Below are 17,662 nucleotides of genomic sequence, written 5' to 3'. Positions count from 1 at the left end.
TACAAACATTACTTCAAATTGGCAGTTAATAAATGGTTAAGTACAAACCTATTTATCTCCATAGAGTCAATTAAAATATCTTTATTAGGACTTTACTTAAAATGACATTATCACATGATGAAATTCTATTTGAGACTTTCAATGTCTTCATAAATACAAATGCTTGCCAGATATAACTAGGAGCAATGAATAATCTCATATATAAACACTCAGGCAAAAGTTAACCATTAGAATAAATTGTTGGAGAAACTAAATATTGAAGACCTCAGACCTTTTATTTTCAACCTATTTTTTTCCTAAAATCAGTAAATTCTGATATCATCTGATTATTCATTTCAGTGAAATGAAACCTCATAGATTATACCTTTTTTCTGTCTCTTTTTAATGATTCCAGTAAGATGTTTTGTTAATGACTCAACAACATGGCGTTCATTTTTTATGTTCCGAACAAATGGGTGGTGAAGCATGTTTGCAGAAGTAGGGCGAAACAGGAAGTTTTTTATCATGCACTTTTCCATGAAATTGTGGAACTTGCGGGACCTAAAATAAATGAATAAAAGGAAAGAAAGAACATTTTTAGGCTTGCCATACCTCTATCCACCCCCAACCCCATCCATGCCTCTCTGAAAGTCATATTTTTATAAGAGTTGTCTCTAGTTATCATAGTCCTTTAAATCAGCCAATATCCTGCAGTTTAACAATATACATTATAAAATGAGGTCATTTAAACCTCAGAAAAAGAAAGTATTTTCTACCCAAATAATAGTAAATATTTCAATGGCTTCAGAAGCATGTACATAGTAAAAACACATGTGGTATTCTGGCAATTAAATGGTTAATGTGTGTGTGTATGTGTGTGTGTGTGTGTGTGTATGTACGTATGTATATGTGTGTGTGTGTGTGTGTGTGTGTGTGTGTGTGTGTGTGTGTATAGTCTGTGAGACTAGATTGGTCATCCCACAATAGTCATCTAGTGAAGCCAGAATATTTCACTTAGTATATGAAATTTTAGCTGCAGAAGCATGGATATAATGATACAATAAGAGGGTGCTAACTAACCAGGACTAACTGATCTTATAAAATGGCCCACAGAAAGGATGTTGCCAGAAAGCCTGAATCTGTAGAAAGGGTTAAATTGAATTACAAGGAAGAATGTCAACAATCAAATCATAGTTACCATTTCAATCAGGAGAAGTAATAAATACTGAAAATAAAGCAAGAGCTTAAGGTACTAGGTCAACAGCTTCATAGAGAAGAATTTCCAAGTTTAGCTGTCCACTACCACTCTGAAGGAACAAGTCCTCTGCTGTAGATCTATAAATCCTCTTTTGTTTCATGGGCCAACCAAAAGGGCTGTATAGCACAGTCACTCACTGCCTAAATAGGCACAGTGAAAAACTTCACAAATGGTTAGCATTTGGGGAAATAAATGAAAAATGCCCATTAATGACAGAACAGTAATGTGATCATCATATTCTGAAGGATATTATTTATTTCTAGCTGGCTAGCTATCTCTTTGGTGAAACAGGATTGATAGAATGAATAAAAACTTTGCTATACAAAAAATATCGAGTCAATATATTTAGAAGATTAACACATTTATCTTTACCATCCACTGGATTTGACAGTGGGAGCAGATTCCCGCAAAATAACGAAGAGGGCTTCCAAAGGCTGAAGGTTACACAGAGCTGCAAAGGGAAACAGATAGGTTTAGAAAGAATAAAGAGGGTACCAACAAAGCCTACTCTTCATTTGGGAGGGGATTCTCAGAGTTCTTTCACATATCCTGTTAGGCATTAAGGGATGAGTACATACAAAAAAATTAAAGAGTTCATTGTAGAGTTCATTGTAACACATTGTATTATATAAGATTCCAAAATTTCATATTACTGGGTGTGACAAATAATAAATTCAATTAGATAAGAATTTTGAAATGTGTGGTTGATCTATATTAGAAAAGTTAATTAAAATTAGGGATAAATACAATCCCTTGTTCCCTCAATGTAGGTATTTATAGTCGTAAAAGTAGAATATGTAGTTAAAGAATGAAACTGTCTGGTATGTAGTAGGTATTTAATAAATGTTAACTATTAATATTATAATAAAAACTTTATCTGGGATTTCATATCTGTGCCAAATTACTGGACTCTCATTCTTTTTCATACACATGGCATATAAAGAAAAGCCTATTCCGATATGAGCTATATAAATTAATTACCTCATTGGTTTGGGAATTCTGGGTTTTTCCATAAGTGTTAAAATATGTGTCTCACTTCACTTATTTCCTCTTGTGTTTTGATTAAAGAAAGCTGGCAGTGCAAAACTTCCCCAACAGAGACCATTAATGTAAATGTCATCTAACACTACAAGCATGTCATTCATTCATGTGAGGACAGTTTGATATGAACAATTCTTAATAGAATCATCCTTCCTCTCCCAAAATGCATTCCTTAGAAAACCTACAGTGTCAAACAGACCTCTCAGTATTAGGGAAAAAAAACCTCACTAGAATTATTTTACTAGGGTGATATAAAGGCAATTGTTCAAAGTTCAAGCTTTGTTCTCAATTACATGAGTATAAATAAATAGAAGGTTCAGGCTTATAATTGAGGGCAGAATTAGCACCAAGCCAAAAATATCAGGGTCATATTTGGCTCTTTTAATTCCTTTACTGTGTCCAATCAGTCACCCAATCCTGTCCTTTAAACATATTATGAGTTTGTACAATATTAAACAGTTGTCATTTATTAACATTTGAGCAACATTCAGTCAACTGACAACATCTTCGGAGGTCAAGAGTTAGCACATAGGGCAGGCAAGCCTTTTTTCCAATGGAAAGAAAAAAGTCACAAAAGAATGGAGCATAGGGTGGGTAAAAGAGCTATGTCAACAGTAGCTGTGCATGGTTTCCTATGTGGCCTAATTTTAGGAATGTCAGTAAGTCCCCCCCCGCCAGCACATATCTCATAACACTGCTTAAATGTTCACCATTTAGAGGCCCATTCCTTTGAAATAGCAAACCTTCTTTTAAAAACACGTCTCTTAAGGGGTTGGGCACATATTAAACTTCTCTTAGTTTAAATTAGGTTAAATAATGCAGTTTATTCCTAACACATGTTGAGATCCGAAGACTTCTGAATACTGAAGAAATGAGCCTCTTGAAAGGTCAGAGGTAAATTTGAATCATGAGGTGTTCAGGAAAAGATTGACATAGGGCATGCGGGAGGGACAGGGCAAGGAATAGAAGTCAGACACTAAACAAGTATGATTGAAAATATTAAAAATGATTTCTACAATATCAAGAAAAATGCTAAAATTGGGAAAGATACAGTGGGAGATTAAGGTAAATTTGCTGATGTAGACTTGACAAGAAAGGGAAGGTAACCCTGTCCTGATTTTCTTTCAGGAAAAGATGTACATCTATAATAATAAGAAGAATATATCTTCAACATTAGTTGACTACTAGCAATATTCTGGCCTTGGTTTAAAGGCCCCAATATTGTTTGAATTGCTACCCAGAAACTAAGGACTGAAGGTAGTCCTGGTATGCAAGAGTCCAGTTCTTCTCTTCACTAAAGGCCTTTATAGAATTTTTTCATTGAGAATTTATTCTTACTCTTATTTCTCTGGGAAAGACTTACCAAAGAACAGAGGGAAATCATTTTGTTATCAGATAACTGTCGCTTTACATAGCCATTCCTTCTGAAATTATTATTATCAGAACATGGAGGATTGCTACAATTAAATTCATGAAAATCACTTTCATGCAAAGTTAATGCTCCAGGCAGTAAAGGAGGGTGATGAAAGAAAAATTTTAGTGGAGTGCCTATCTAGAGTTGCTCAGGATCAAAGATCCAACACTACGCATATTTATCCAGGCATAGTGACCTTATTTTCTGTCCCTGTGGGTTATGAATCTTCTGGTCCTCACTGGTCTTTTGCAAGAAGCTTTCCATTTGCATATTCTATGCAAGACTTCTCTGTACTTCCTCTGTAAGTTTGCTCATTGCTTTTTCCCCATGATTTAATATTTAAGACAAAAATATTTCATTTTCTTTCTCAAAATGAAAGACTTTGTGAAGAGTACTCAGAAACAATGGGAAAAAAGATGCAGACATGTCTCTTGCATGACTATTTGATACATTTATGTATCGTATCCAAATTCATGCAATACTTATATGAAATGTCATACTCTGCATTTAAGGAGAGAGAAAGGGACAGAGAGAAGAGAGATTGAGGAGGAGGAGGAAGTATAAGAGAAGTGGAAGGAGGAAAAGCAGTCTGGTGCTTCACAATCTAACATAATCTAAGCATGTTTTCCAAACAGAAATCATTAGGGGATGATAAGGAATAATTTGCATCTCTACAGTTTCAATTTTATATGTGTGCCATATGTAAGTTTTGCATTTTAATATTTTCCATCATTAATATTTATAAAAATTTTTGTATATGTAAGTTTTGCATTTAAATATTTTCCAACATTAATATTTTTTAACATTTTTTGGACACCTTTATTAATTTTATTTATTTTTTAATGTGGTGCTGAGGATTGAACCCACTGCCTCACATGTGCTAGGTAAGCACTCTACCACTGAGCCACAACTCAAGCTCCCTCCATCATTAATTTTTTATTCATCCAACTTAGGTACTTTGCAGTTTGGAGGGCATTAAAACAGAAACAGTAGGAAACAGATCTTCACAACTGTCCTAGCTTTTATTCAGCCCCTTTTTGGTACTCTAAGGAATATCAGAAATTCAAAAACTATGTTACCACTATTTCTACTTGAAACTCCCATTGTCCTTGAAACACAATGTTAATCCAAATTTATTAAGCTTGGCAGGTAGATGCTGTACAGATCGAGCATGTAGGAATGTGGGAGCATATTAGATCTGCTTGGAGAGGAGGAAGCAAAGCCCCTACCCCACACATCCCTGAACGCATTTCCTCACTCCTGTCACAACAATACCAGGAATGCATTATCATTTATACCTTTGGATTTAAATACTGAGGACAGCAAATGTTATGGAGCCATGCACTAGATGAATATCAATCATTTACACTCAAGTTCACATTTCACTTTCCTACCAGAAACAGTGCCTTGAGAGGATGGCATGTCACTAAGTAATTTAAATGATGGGGAGGTGGGGAATATAAGATGAAATTATCAAGGGTTTTGGGGTAGCTGAAGGGAGGAAATAAGTGAGTTGAATTGCCTCCAAAGGGGAAAAATACTTAATTTCCAATACTGTTGAGGATTGGTTCAATTTCAATGATCCACTGGTGGATTTTTTCAACTATCCTAGCCTTTAGCACTAGTAGAGTGTGACCATCAACATTCTAGAACCTAAATATTCCATTAGTAAATATAGATTGGGATGCCTTTGTTTTGGGTTGCTCAGGACAGTCAGAACCAAATACTGTGAGGCTAAACTGAAACAGCACTCAGTCAGCCTAAATAAGGTATAAGAAAGAAAATCACAAGCTAGTATTATGTATCCAAATTCAGCAATTATGACAAAAGCATTTAGTAATCACTGAAAAGGCTACCATTAATAGTTTAGAATGTAGTGTGACACCTGTGTGTTCAGTAAACCTGAATAGTACAAGTGGCAATATCATCTTCTTCCAGAGAATCAAGTTTGTACAGTATGTTTCCCTAGCCTTTAACAAATATCAAACATTTTTACTCACGTGGAGCACCTTCAGCCATTTCAATAGCAGTGATTCCAACAGACCATACATCACTCTGCAAAGAAAAAGATGACAAAAAAATATGTAACATAAAATGGGAAATTGGGGGCTGGAATTGAAGCTCACTTGGTTAGCACATGTGAAGCACTGCATTTGATCTTCAGCACTGCATAAAAACAAATTAATCAATAAAGGTAATATATATATATATGGAATACTGATAGTATTAAGAATCTTAATCTTTGGCTGATGGTGGATGTTGTCAACACCAGAGCCATTTCATAGTTTTTATATAATGAAGCTTCATTATAAATTAATATCATAGGAAGACATTATCTGAGCTTGATCTCCAGTTAGACCCTCAACACAACAGGCTGATATGATGGAATGAGGTTCAGTGGAGGAAAAGTTCTTCTTGGGTGTACTGCTAGTGTTGCCTTACCTGAAATATCAAAAGGAACTCACTGTAAAGAAGATCTAATACACAGATCCACAGGCTGTATGATCTATAGCAAATGATTTAATTCTCTGAACCTCAATTTCTCTGTATATAAAATGGTGATTATAATAGGACCCATTTCATAAGACTTGTGTATGTGTGTGTATACATATGTATACACACATTTAACATAAATACACTTTATGTTAAACATAATTATAATTAACAGCTTCTATATTAAATATATAATATAGAATATTACATATAATATAAATATGTGTACTAGTTTATAAATTACATAGTGTATAAAAATTATTAATATATTTATATGTGTAAATATACATTTCAGCTGTTCCTGGAATATATTAAACTTAAGCTGTAATTATCATGAGGCCCATAGAAATTGTTCTGACCACTACGAACTGTACTTTGTTTTTCAGAGTATGGAAAGGTCACAGGGCTATAGTACAATAGCTGAATGACTCCTAAATTAGGTCAATGAAGTTTTGGAATCCTTGTTTATGGTTCTTTTTTTCAGTATTTTTTTTGTTGGTTCTTTTTAGTTATACACGACATTAGAATTAATTTTGATATAATTATACAACCATGGAATATATCATATTCTAGTTAGGATCCCTTTCTTAGGGATGTACATGATGGTGGGATTCACTGTGTTGTTTTCATACATGTATATGGGAAAACTGAATCTGACATGATTTCCCCATTGTTTATAGTTCTCCACACTTCAGTTGTGATATTCTAAGATGAAGTATTAATTTGACTAAATAGGGCAAAAATATTAAAATAAATAGTTAATGCAGGTAAAAATTCTTGGAAGGTTATCAAAATATACAGGTTTAAAGCTCTATTTTTATAGCAAGTCACTTGAAGAACTAATGCTTCCGTAGTCTCCACAGATCCTAATATAGCACTGAATATGTTATAAGTGCTCAGTAAATAATTACTTTGCAGATCAAGCAGAGGGCATTCAAGGAAATGGAAAAGGGATGAAACTTAGATTAATCAACTTCAAGTTTTGAGCCCTAGGTTCCACACGGGGAGACCACAATGAATTCTTTGGATGACTTATGATGTGGAGAGTGAGTGGGGTTTTTCCAGTCTACAGCAAATGGAGAGTTTTCCTTCTTTCCACATCAGCCTTTTAAAATGTGTACATAGATGTATATTGTCCAAATTGCAGTTTCAGTGGAAATTTTAATAAATAGCACAAATTGTTACTTAATTTGACTATTCCACTGATTCTCTGTGGTTTTGGAAGTGAACAACATACCATAGATTTTCTCTGTTACCCTGAGTAATCAAATTATCTGGGTTTTTTCTTTTTGGAGCTAAGTTATTGTGCAGATTAATAATTGGCTTTACATTTATTCATTTTTAAGTTTAAAATATCCTCTGTCCCTGGATTTTAAAGTTCCATATAAAGCCACATAATATAATATTTTTAATGAAGTAGTTGCATGAAACATGAACTAGACATTCCCCCTCAAATTTGAATAACTCCTAATTTTCTACTTTTTCTACATTCATAGAAAATATTATTTTCACATATACTATAAAACCACATAGAGAAATAGAGGCTAGTTTTCCTCTTAGAGTTAATGTGAAGGGAGGAGCTACCTGCTTTTTCCTATTATATTTTATCATTAAATGTTCATCAAAAATCCTTTCCAAATTTTGATTCCCAATATCTGAATCCTTATACTCACTCTGTAATCATAGGAGCGTCTTGGGTCCTCATCACAGTTAATCACTTCAGGTGCCATCCAGTATGGTGTCCCAATGAAGCTATTTCTTCGTCCATTAGTTCTGCTCACCTGGGCACTCACTCCAAAATCCACTGCAAAATTCAGCATATGTCAAAATAATTAATCAGGAACAAAAAGCTCAATAAGTTATTGCTTTAACTTGGAAAGCCAATACAAAAGCCACAATGGGTAACAGATTTTCATTCCAGCTCTGAAAACTTTACCATGAATTCTACTCCAGGAATACTGGGAAATAAGCTTTTGCTGCTATTTATGTTGGAATGAGACTCTGTAGTGCTATTATAAATCTACAGTAGGTTTGGCTGTATGTTTACCATGAATATTAAAAATAAAGTTCCACTGGTACACCCTGAACCTCTGAAGTGATAACATATGTAGTACTTGGACCTGCCACCAAGCTAGAGGAAGAATAACAATATAAGCATCATCTAAGAAATGTAAAACATATTAGTAGTTGTTTAGGAAGCTCTCACTCATGACATTAGGAAGTCCTAATGTCAATGATAAAGAAAATTGAGTTTTCTTCTGGAATTTAGTTTAAATGCTTACACAAATTTTCTGAATCAGATGCAAATATTTACTGTGGTACATATATCTTAACTTAGGCTATGAAAGTTTAGTCTCCTATTCATCTGTGGGATACATTAGAAGAAAATATTTAGTATGGTATCCTCAGAAACAGACAGAAAATAGGCTGAAGTAGACCAGGGTTATTTATTCCAGAAAAAATAAGACAGGGATGAAAAATGAAGTAGATTTTCTAATTTAGAATGGTTTCCAGGAATCTAGATGATGGTGAACAAAATTGACTGAAAAACAGCTTGAAGAATTTAGAGAAAGAAAAGAAAAAGGAAAAGAAAAACCCTGATAGTTCAAGACAGTTTAAGAAAAGTCTAACAAGAACACGAACACACACGTTCATATTGTGAAGACCACCATTGGGTGCTGCAAAATCTCATTATAATTTTTTAAAGAAATAGTTTAACTTGGAGCTTAGCATTTCCACTATCCTTAATGGCCAACTTTAATGGCAAAGAAATAACCTGTGATAGCCATTAGCTGATATATATGGTGTACATTCTCGGGGAGAAAATCAAAGGAGAAAAGATTAGAAGAAAGAGTGATGAGTAGAAGAAAAGGGGAAAATAGAGAAAGTTAAAATTAAGATGAAGGGTATAGTAGAAACCTCAACAATGTCATAGTTTAACCTTTTCCTTAATAACATTAAGGCTTGAAATGTGAAGATTATTGATCAATTGCAACCACAATATACTTATTTTTGTATCTCTTTCATTTCCATCACTTCCTTTGCCTATCATTAGGTTTGCCTTCTGAAAAATTCTCATAAGATGTTGTTTTTAAAAGTATGTGAGGATCTGATAAATCTAAAACAAGTTGTGAGAGAATTATGTGTGTAATAAGCCTGATTAAATTTGAATCCAGCACTCCACCAGAGTGAACCAATATTTTAGTGATTTTTTTTTTCACTTAACAATTTCTCTTCTGTTTTGTAAATGGTTGGATTGGCAAGCAACTTGACCCAAGCTTAGGGAAGTGTTGCTGTACTCATGAACATAATGCTTAGCCTTATGGTGGTATATACATCCTGTGCGATTGAACTTGAAATCTATAATGCCTCTTATGTGCTTTAATGAAGTTTCTTAAAATTGTGCTTCTAGCTTTGTAACTTTTAAGTAGAAAAAGAATGATACATTTTATGGAAACTACTTACACTTATTTCAAGAACAATTATTACTTCATACTTTTCCACAAAATCCATTTAAAAACTCTTTTCAATGAATTACCAAAGTCTCTATGCAGATTCTATTTGTTTAGCAAGAAAATGGAAAATATCTTAAGGTCATATTAAGACACATGATAAAAAAGAGTTGATATAATTAAAAAATACAATACTTATGTTTTATATCAATGAATTAATGGGGTTGTCTGCCATTATGTAGTACTGACTTAATTTATGTGGTATTATTGAAAAACCAGTGTTTTTAAATATTAAAAGTTATAATATATTGTTGTTCCCTATTACCTGTGAGACTATATATATTTTTTTTTTCAAATGAATTATGCCATTCTAATTCCTAAAATAATAAGCTAGGGACTTTCTGTCCTTTGATATCTAATTCTGAATTTGATTTGGATATTATTAGAGCTTCACTTCCAAATGACATATTTTCTTTAAATAATTGAGGGAAAATGCAAAGAAACAACTCATGCTTAAGTAATTTAAAAATTCTTTGGTATTCTTGAGAAAACATGGCTCTGTGATGTGTAATTTTTGAAATTCCTGCCAATGACACAGAAATTCACACATGGTAAATCCTCCATTTAATTGTTGAAATGAATATAATAGGTATCTCTAATAGATGGTAAAACATTGACCAAAAAGTAGTCCCCATTATAATTTAGCAGATTTTAATCAATATTAGTTCAAAGAAGTGGTTGGTAACATCTTTTTTCTTTTCCCCACCTTTCCTTCCAAACAAAATTTTAAAATTTGATTGATTTTTCTAGGCAGGGGAATCTCAGCTCAACTAAGTAGAGGATATTTTTAGTGATAAAGAGCACAGTTAACCTAAAGTAATTTTCTTCATAAAAAGTTTTGATCCTCACCTTATATAATATTGCAAGAAGAAACTTACCCAGTTTTACTTCAGCATTATGAGTCAGTAGCACATTCTGACCTTTGATGTCCCGGTGAATTACTCGGTGTGCATGAAGGTGAGCCAAGCCCTGTATGCATATGTGTTAAAAAGAAAGTCACATTAGTACATATTTTACTCTTTTCTGGTACTATTATTAGTATTTTGGAGAAAATTTTTGGTAAGAAAAATGGCCCAGAGTTGATGTGTCAGGCAAAATTCTTTCTTTAGGCTGGAATTAATACAACCAATTCCCAGAAATTCTACTTTTGGCTATAAGGAAAGGAAAATAAATCAGGACACCCATGAAAGAAAAAGAACACCAAGAAGTAATGTTTGTATACATTGGGTCACTTTACATTCCTTTCTAACCTCCATATTTTCAACTAACCATAACAGTAAAGACCTGGACATACTAACTTTATCAGAGCTCAGCCATAGTTTTGCTCTATTCCTCATCCAACCATTTGTTTAGTCCAAAATATTTTCAAGTCAGCCTTGTAGGCTGAGAATTTGAGGTAATATGGAAATTCATTTTAAAGCATTTGCAATTTGTGTTGGCTTACCGTGCTGGCTTCAACCCACTCACCACTAAAACTAACCCGTGACCTGGCTAAACCATGATATGGTATGCAGTATTAGGCTGCAGTGAGACTGCTCCAGACACTAACTGGGAGGTAATAATAGAAGTAAAAATAAAAACAGTGAAAAAGTATTGAGCCCTTATTCTTTGCCAGACATTTTGCAAAGTACTTTAAATGAAGTAAATTGTTAAATCCTTAAGGCAACCATTTGAGGATGGTGCCAATATCACCCTATACTACACACAAGGAAAGAGACTTGGAGAAATTATGTAATTGACTTAAGATCACATGGCTAACTTAGGTGAGATGGAATTACAACTCAGTCAAGAGTTTGCACTCATAACCATTTACACTAACATCACAAGTGAATCCAACCAAAATCGCAGAAAGTATATTCAAACAATGTAGAGTGGTACTGTTCGGTTCCATTCACATCTTCTTCTCTGACCCTAAACACTTAAGTCACACACTAAAAAATGAGACTGGTAGACCAAGAATATTTTTGCCTTTATCCAACTGTGTATTAGAAATAAAGAAAAGAAATGTGGGACAGTATTCAAAGATGATATCTCTCTGGAAAAAGATGAGTGCAGATTTTCTGTAGATCAGTGACTTCTGACTCACCTTCATCTTAATCTATGATGATAGTGCTATGGCTTTTTAGAAATAGCTCTAAAATCAACATAATAGATAATCCAAGTTGTCATTTCCCTGATAATTTAACACAGTAGTATGAATCTGACAAAACTATTAAAGACCATGATTTGCAAAGCATTGTTAACCCATTTTGTGATGTACCTTAAAGTTGAGGGACATTATCTCAACGTTTGGTTTCTCCAAAGTTTTCTGGTCTTCTTAGGTTCCCTGATCCATAAGTTAGGTTAAACACTCTTAAACAATCAGATAGGAGGTATATGGTACATCTTCATATTTTTCTCAAGTTCTTTCAAGATCAAGAAAAATGATTATATGAAGGCATACCTGAAGGATTTCTCTGCAGATATAAGCAATCCAGTCTTCTTTTAAACTCTGATTTTTTGTCATCCTCACTACATCAGTGACTGAGCCTGCTGCACATAACTCCATCACCATCTGTGGGGAAGTTAAGAAAGTATAAAGAATTAAAAAGTAATTCTGTGAAAATATCTTGAGAGTTCCAGTACATATGGCTTGTATCTGTATGTAATGTTTAGAGATTAAGGCACTGCAAACCTGGCTCAATTGTCAGGTGGAAAACTCCAAAGACTAGTGGAATTAGAAAGAATTTGTGGAGGGAGAGAAACCAGTTATCATCTCAGAGATATTTAACCAGGAGGAGGGATTTAAAATAATCCTTGAATCATAGATAATGTTTGGAAATTCTTAGAAAAAGAACATTAGGTTTATGGAAAACAGAATGAATAATTGCCTTGGAAATAAGCTTGCGAAAGGGACAAACCTAGGTGAACCTTAAGTGGAAAGGATAATAGAGATAACAGTTTGGTTTGAATTGAAGTAAGATGTGGAGGGTCAAAAGAATTTACATTTCCATATCAAGACTAAGTTTAGTTGTCATTGTTTTATTTATGTTTTTAAATTCCAGTTTATTTTCTCCAAGATACAGGCAGCTATAACTTAAAGGGGAAATTTTTCTATTGAATTCCTGTAGGATAATTACTTCCAAATGGGATTCCTGCCAAGGAAATAAGACTAACATCTTTGAAAATATTAATTCTGATTTTTTCTTTTAATACACACAATTTCTCAGGAAATTTATTTTGGTGACCAATGAATTGAGTATCCAACGAATAAACTACATTTAATAATATTGGTCAACTAGAGGAGAGACCAATATGAAGGAGAATATGACTATTATAATGAACCTACAAAACTTTTCTTTTAAGTACAGGTTTATACATCACTGCCTATGTCAAAACTATTTTATCAAAGCAGCAAAAATGTCTTTTTTTAATCTATAGGCAATTTGTCATTATAAATGAACAAAAGCAAAAGGATAAAAATAAAACCCTGAATATTCAAAACAATCTGGCTTATTGCCTTTGGAAACATTAATGTTATAATTGTTTACCACTGTATGTCTTTGACTTGAATGTCTTTGACCTGAATATGCGCTCTTCAAAAGAGGAGAGGGATAGCCAAAAGAAATCAACAATGCAGATAAACTAAAAAAAAAAAAAAGGTTGATTTTCATGTGGGCACAACATATACAGAATGGTAATAAAAGAAAAGGGGATCATTTTGAACTATGACAGATCTTAATTAAAGTTGTTCACCTTAGACCCTAAAGATCTTTCTAATGTTATGTGAGAAGATCTCAATTATTAGAGGAATGTGAGATATTCACAAACATTTTCCAGCCTTGTAAGCACAGTGCTTGGCTCATATACTTTATAAATGGCAATTATCTATTTACTTATTTTCTGATTTACATGGGTTATAAAGTGTTAGTGATCCCATAAAAACTCTTACTTCCACAAATAATTTATGCATTAAATGCTTTCTCATCTTTCAGATAGCAGTTCAAGCTTTTATTTCCTCAAGGAAAAGTTCCTCTTTCCTCAGCTTAATTTAGGTTCCTTTGTTTTCCACCCAAATGTAATCATGTTATTTTCCTTCTAAGTAGACATTTATTTTTGTGAATATATGATTAACATTGGTCTTTGCAAGTAGACTGTAAGCTACAGTTGTCCAGGGTCATGTCTATTCAGCTTACCATTGTATCCCCAGCATCTAGAAGAATGCCTGGAAAATAGGTGATTTTTCAATGAATGTATATTGAATGACTGAATGAATTGAGTACTAGTAATGCACATCCAATAAGGATACTACAACATTTCTCATAGTTTGCCATAATGTCAAGAGGAAAAAATTTATACGGAAAAATATATGAAAGGACAAATGGTATATGGAAAAAAGTAACCACTAAAGCTGGGACTAAAATTTACTAAAATATCTATGAGAATTGTCAGCAAATAGAAGATTTGAGTTAACTGGACATTTGGAAGAAAATAGAGTTTAGGGAGGAAGAGCATGAGAAGAAGATCACCATTAAACAGGGTCAAGAGGGGGGAGGGAAAGAGAGAGAGAAGGGAAATTGCATGGTAAAGGAAGGAGACCCTCATTGTTATACAAAATTACATATGAGAGGAAGTGAGGGAAAAGGAAAAAAACAAGAGAGAAAAATTAATTACAGTAGATGGGGTAGGGAGAGAAGATGGGAGGGGAGGGGAGGGGAGGGGAGGGGGGATAGTAGAGGATAGGAAGGGCAACAGAATACAACAGACACTAGTATGGCAGTATGTAAAAACGTAGATGTGGAACCAATGTGAATCTGCAATATGTATACGGGGTAAAAATGGGAGTTCATAATCTGCTTGAATCAAATGTATGAAATATGATATGTCAAGAGGTTTGTGATGTTTTGAACAACTAATAATAATAAAAAAGAGAAAAAAATAAAATAAAAATAGGTACATACTCCAAAAAAATAGAAGATCTCTAAATTTGGTGATTCTCAGAGTGTGGCGCTCAGCAGCAACATTAACATCATCTATAAACTTATTAGAAAGTACACATTTTACACACATCCCTAACCTATAGAATCAGAAACCCTGTGAGTGTCCTCCAGCATTCTGTGTTTTTTATGGCTGACCAGAAGATTCTGATGCATGCTAAGTTTTGAGAATCACTGTTTCAATTCAACCCCCAGCTGAAAATTTATAGTATTCACTGTCCTACTCCTCAAGTTCATTATATAGAATGCAATAGAATCATCCATTGATACTTGAAGATCCTGAAAAGTTTAAGTCACTATTTTCAAACAAACAAATGCAATTACTGACTAGGACTGTAAATGAAAATGTAGAAAGTATAGAGCTCATGTATACAATGACTCCAATTATGTTCTAAATATTCCATTTTTAATAGACATCATTGAAAGCTCATTTTCTTTATAATACAGTAGAAGGGATCAGATATTATGGTAGCTGTGGCCTAGTTAACATATGGTCTAATTAGCCTCTAGAATTTATATTTCATTAATCCAGAATTTGTGATACCTCAGCCATGGCTAAGAAGAGGAGAAGTCATCTAACCCTTAGAAAATAATTTCTAGGAAGTAATTTACTCAAGTATACATATATTTTGCAAACATTTAAAATGCACTCTTCATGCTCTTGTTGACTGCTAGTGAGAAATGATCCTTCTCCATTAACTATATTATAATTCATTAGGAAGCTTCAACAGCACAATGGAAATTATTTAAAATTAAAAGCAGTCAAGCTGAATTTCAAAATATTTGTTAGATATTTCTAGTGTTCATTCAAGTCCTCCCTCACCCTTCTGAATCAGCTCTTGCCAGTCACAGAAGTTATTTTCCCATACTTTATCATGCTCATCTCCATTCATCAGAGTATATTTTGCCGTACTACCTTGAGTAGTTGACTGCTTAGCTTTTCCAGTAGGTGCCCAGAAATAACATTTTAGCTTATGAAAATGTATATCCTTGAGTAAAACTTTTCTTATTGAATAAGATCAGGGTAATTAAAAACATACCCAAAGTTGGTGTCTGTGGCCAGGAGGACTCAGTTTGAAAAATGCACCATAGAAAGACACAATGTTTTTGTGGAAAGAGTACTTCCTCAGAAGGTTGAGTTCAGTCCTGAGATCCTCTTCCTCATCCTATAGAATAAAAAGAGTCAACAAAGCTTCAAAGCCATGCAATCCAATGACTATTGATCTCTATAGGAGATTCACAATCGAAAATCCTATGCAACCAGTTTATCCTACATAATAAAATCTCAGCTAGAATTATAAGTGAATGGAGATATCTGGTTAACTTGAAATTTGAGAGAAAAAGGGTAAGTCCATGATCTCTTATCAATTCAGCAGTTCTCAGTGTTCCATGGCCCATCAGCACTGACCATTATATAAAGTTTTCATTGAATGGAGTGATACCATTTTAGTTTCTTTTAAAATAGTTTTATTGAGATACAATTCATGTGCCCTACTGTTCACTCATTTAAAGTATAAAATTCTGTGGTTTTTAGTGTATTTACAGAGTTGTACAATCATCACACTCAATTTTAGAACATTTTTATCACACTGAAATTACATACATTTTAGTTATCACCCCCAAATTCTACCCAACACATACCTTAGTTCTAATCAACCACCAATCTACTTTCTGTTTATAAACTGGCTATTTCATATAAATGAAACCATATAATATGTGGTCTTTTATTACTAGGCTTTTTATAAAGTTTGTCCATGTTGTACTAGGTATTAGTATTCCATTCTTTTGGGTTTATCATTCATTCATTGCTAGACATTTGGGTTAAATTTATACCTTTTTGGCATTGTGATTAATGCTTCTATGAGATTTATGTCAAATTTTTGTGTCAATAGATGATTTCATTTCTCTTGGGTATATATCTAGGGAGAGAAATTCCTCAATCAAATGATAACTTTGTTGAATATTTGAAGAAATTCCAAACTATTTTCCATAGTGGCTGTGCCATTTTAAATTCCCAACAGCAACATATGAAGGGGTTCCAATTACTCCATACCTTTACCAACACTTGTTATTTTCTCTTTTTTTGTTATGACCACTCTAGTGGGTGGACCATGGTATGTCATTGTGGTTTTGATATATTATAACCTGATGGCTGATGATATTGAAAATATTTTCATGTGCTTATTATCCATTGTATATGTTCTTTGAGAAATGTCTATAAAAATTCTTTGCCTTTTTTTTAAAAGTTGGGTTTTCTTTTCAACATTAAATTTTTAAGGGCTCTTCATATATTGTAGACACAAGTACTTTATCAAATACACAATTTGCAAATATTTCTCCCATTTTCTGAGTTTCCTTAAACTTTCTTGATACTGTACATTGAGACACAGAAATTAATTTTTATGAATTCCAAATTGATGGTTTCTTATTTTGTTGTTTGTACTTTTGGTGTCATATCTAAAGATCTATTGCCAAACCAAAGGTCACAAAGATTTACCCTTGTGTTCTCTTCTAAGCATTTTACTACTTTAGCTCCCACATTTAGATCTCTAATCCACTTCAAGTATTTTTTTTAATAAAGTAGGGCCCATCTTAATTCTTTTATATGTGGATATCCAGTATCACACTGAATTTATTAGTCTGTAATTTTTACATTTTAGAGGCATTGTTTTTTTTTCTCTACTAATCTTTTAAAAATGTTTAAAATACTTTATTTTCCTAATCACAGCGGTGGTACATGTATATGGAGCAAGATATATAAGTGGTCTATTCTCACTAAATCTTCCCCCAAATCATTTTAGCAGTTTATAGTATAAATTATTTCAGAGATGCTGATACAATAGAGGAATGACTAGATAAAGATATTATGAAAAGATACATGTTTATATTTATATATTATACATGACATTTATTTTAAATCTAAACAAGTTAATATTATTCTATTTTTTCAATTCAAACATTTTATGAATGTGTAAAACACATTTATCTA

The 17,662-nt window shown here is 33.2% G+C and overlaps 1 protein-coding gene across 1 annotated transcript in view; it reads right to left on the bottom strand.

The window, feature by feature from the left end:
* The window catches only part of NRK (Nik related kinase), a 131,331-nt gene that overhangs the window by 44,220 nt on the left and 69,449 nt on the right, over window positions 1-17,662 (bottom strand). Inside the window, exons 5-11 of the mRNA XM_081277025.1 lie at window positions 15,714-15,839; window positions 12,141-12,251; window positions 10,576-10,666; window positions 7,859-7,989; window positions 5,693-5,747; window positions 1,610-1,688; window positions 365-540 (exon numbers count right to left, since the gene is read on the bottom strand). Of these exons, the coding sequence (XP_081133151.1) occupies window positions 365-540; window positions 1,610-1,688; window positions 5,693-5,747; window positions 7,859-7,989; window positions 10,576-10,666; window positions 12,141-12,251; window positions 15,714-15,839 (769 nt within the window). The remainder of the gene's footprint in view (window positions 1-364; window positions 541-1,609; window positions 1,689-5,692; window positions 5,748-7,858; window positions 7,990-10,575; window positions 10,667-12,140; window positions 12,252-15,713; window positions 15,840-17,662) is intronic.

Source organism: Spermophilus citellus (assembly GCF_964194105.1).
Source record: "Spermophilus citellus genome assembly, chromosome: X".
Classification (NCBI taxonomy): domain Eukaryota; kingdom Metazoa; phylum Chordata; class Mammalia; order Rodentia; family Sciuridae; genus Spermophilus; species Spermophilus citellus.
This window is presented reverse-complemented; position numbering and strand designations above follow the sequence as displayed.